Consider the following 806-nt stretch of genomic DNA (forward strand, 5'->3'; position numbering starts at 1 on the left):
AAACGCACCTGTCGGAATCTAAAATAGTGTTGAGCCTGTGGGCTATTGTCAAAACTGTACAATCCTTAAATTCTTGGCGGATGGTGGTCTGAATTAAATCATCTGTCTCCAAATCAACCGCGGCTGTTGCCTCGTCCAATATGAGAACTTTCGTTTTTCTAAGTAACGCTCTCGCTAAACAGATCAGCTGTCGTTGCCCCACGCTTAAGTTCTCTCCGCCTTCAGTAACCTCGTGTAAAAGAGCGCTTGGCAAGTCTGAAAGGTGGATAAATAAATAGATTAAACTCTCTCTCTCTCTCTCTCTAAAAATACGAAATTTTTTGACGGAAAATCATATAGAGATCATACTTTCTATAAACGATTTCAGATGAGCGTGCTCCAACGCCCTCCAGATTTCCTCGTCGGAATAGCAATCGAAAGGATCCAGATTCATCCTTAGCGTTCCGGAGAACAATACGGGATCCTGAGGAATGATGGTCAACCTCGAGCGCAGATCGTGAAGACCCAGCTTAGAGATATCGACGTCGTCAATCAAGATCTTGCCCTGGGCCGCCTCGATTATTCTGAAGAGCGCCAATGTCAGGGACGACTTTCCGGCGCCGGTTCTGCCCACTATGCCGATCTTCTCGCCGCCGAGTACGCTGAACGTCAAACCGTGCAGCACGAGATCCAGTCCCTCCCTGTAGCGGACCTTGAAGTCCTTGAAGTCGACGCGACCGTGCTTAGGCCACTCCTTCGAAGGCGTGTACTCCGTGTTCTTCCACGGCGCTTCCTGGTCGGTCTCGCTGTACTCCTTTATTCTCTCC

General features: G+C 48.9%; 1 protein-coding gene across 1 annotated transcript; it reads right to left on the reverse strand.

Annotated features, from left to right (window-relative positions):
- Positions 1 to 8: 8 nt before the first annotated feature.
- Positions 9 to 802, reverse strand: LOC105462333 (multidrug resistance-associated protein 1-like; the record flags this gene model as incomplete). The annotated part of the gene is made up of 2 exons (XM_011708855.1): positions 9 to 255; positions 349 to 802. Coding segments are annotated over 2 exons (701 nt in total), but the record flags the coding sequence as incomplete, so codon positions are not given.
- Between the last annotated feature and the right edge of the window lie 4 nt (positions 803 to 806).

This window comes from Wasmannia auropunctata, unplaced genomic scaffold (genome assembly GCF_000956235.1).
Source record: "Wasmannia auropunctata unplaced genomic scaffold, wasmannia.A_1.0 LD265569.1, whole genome shotgun sequence".
NCBI classification, from domain to species: Eukaryota; Metazoa; Arthropoda; class Insecta; order Hymenoptera; family Formicidae; genus Wasmannia; species Wasmannia auropunctata.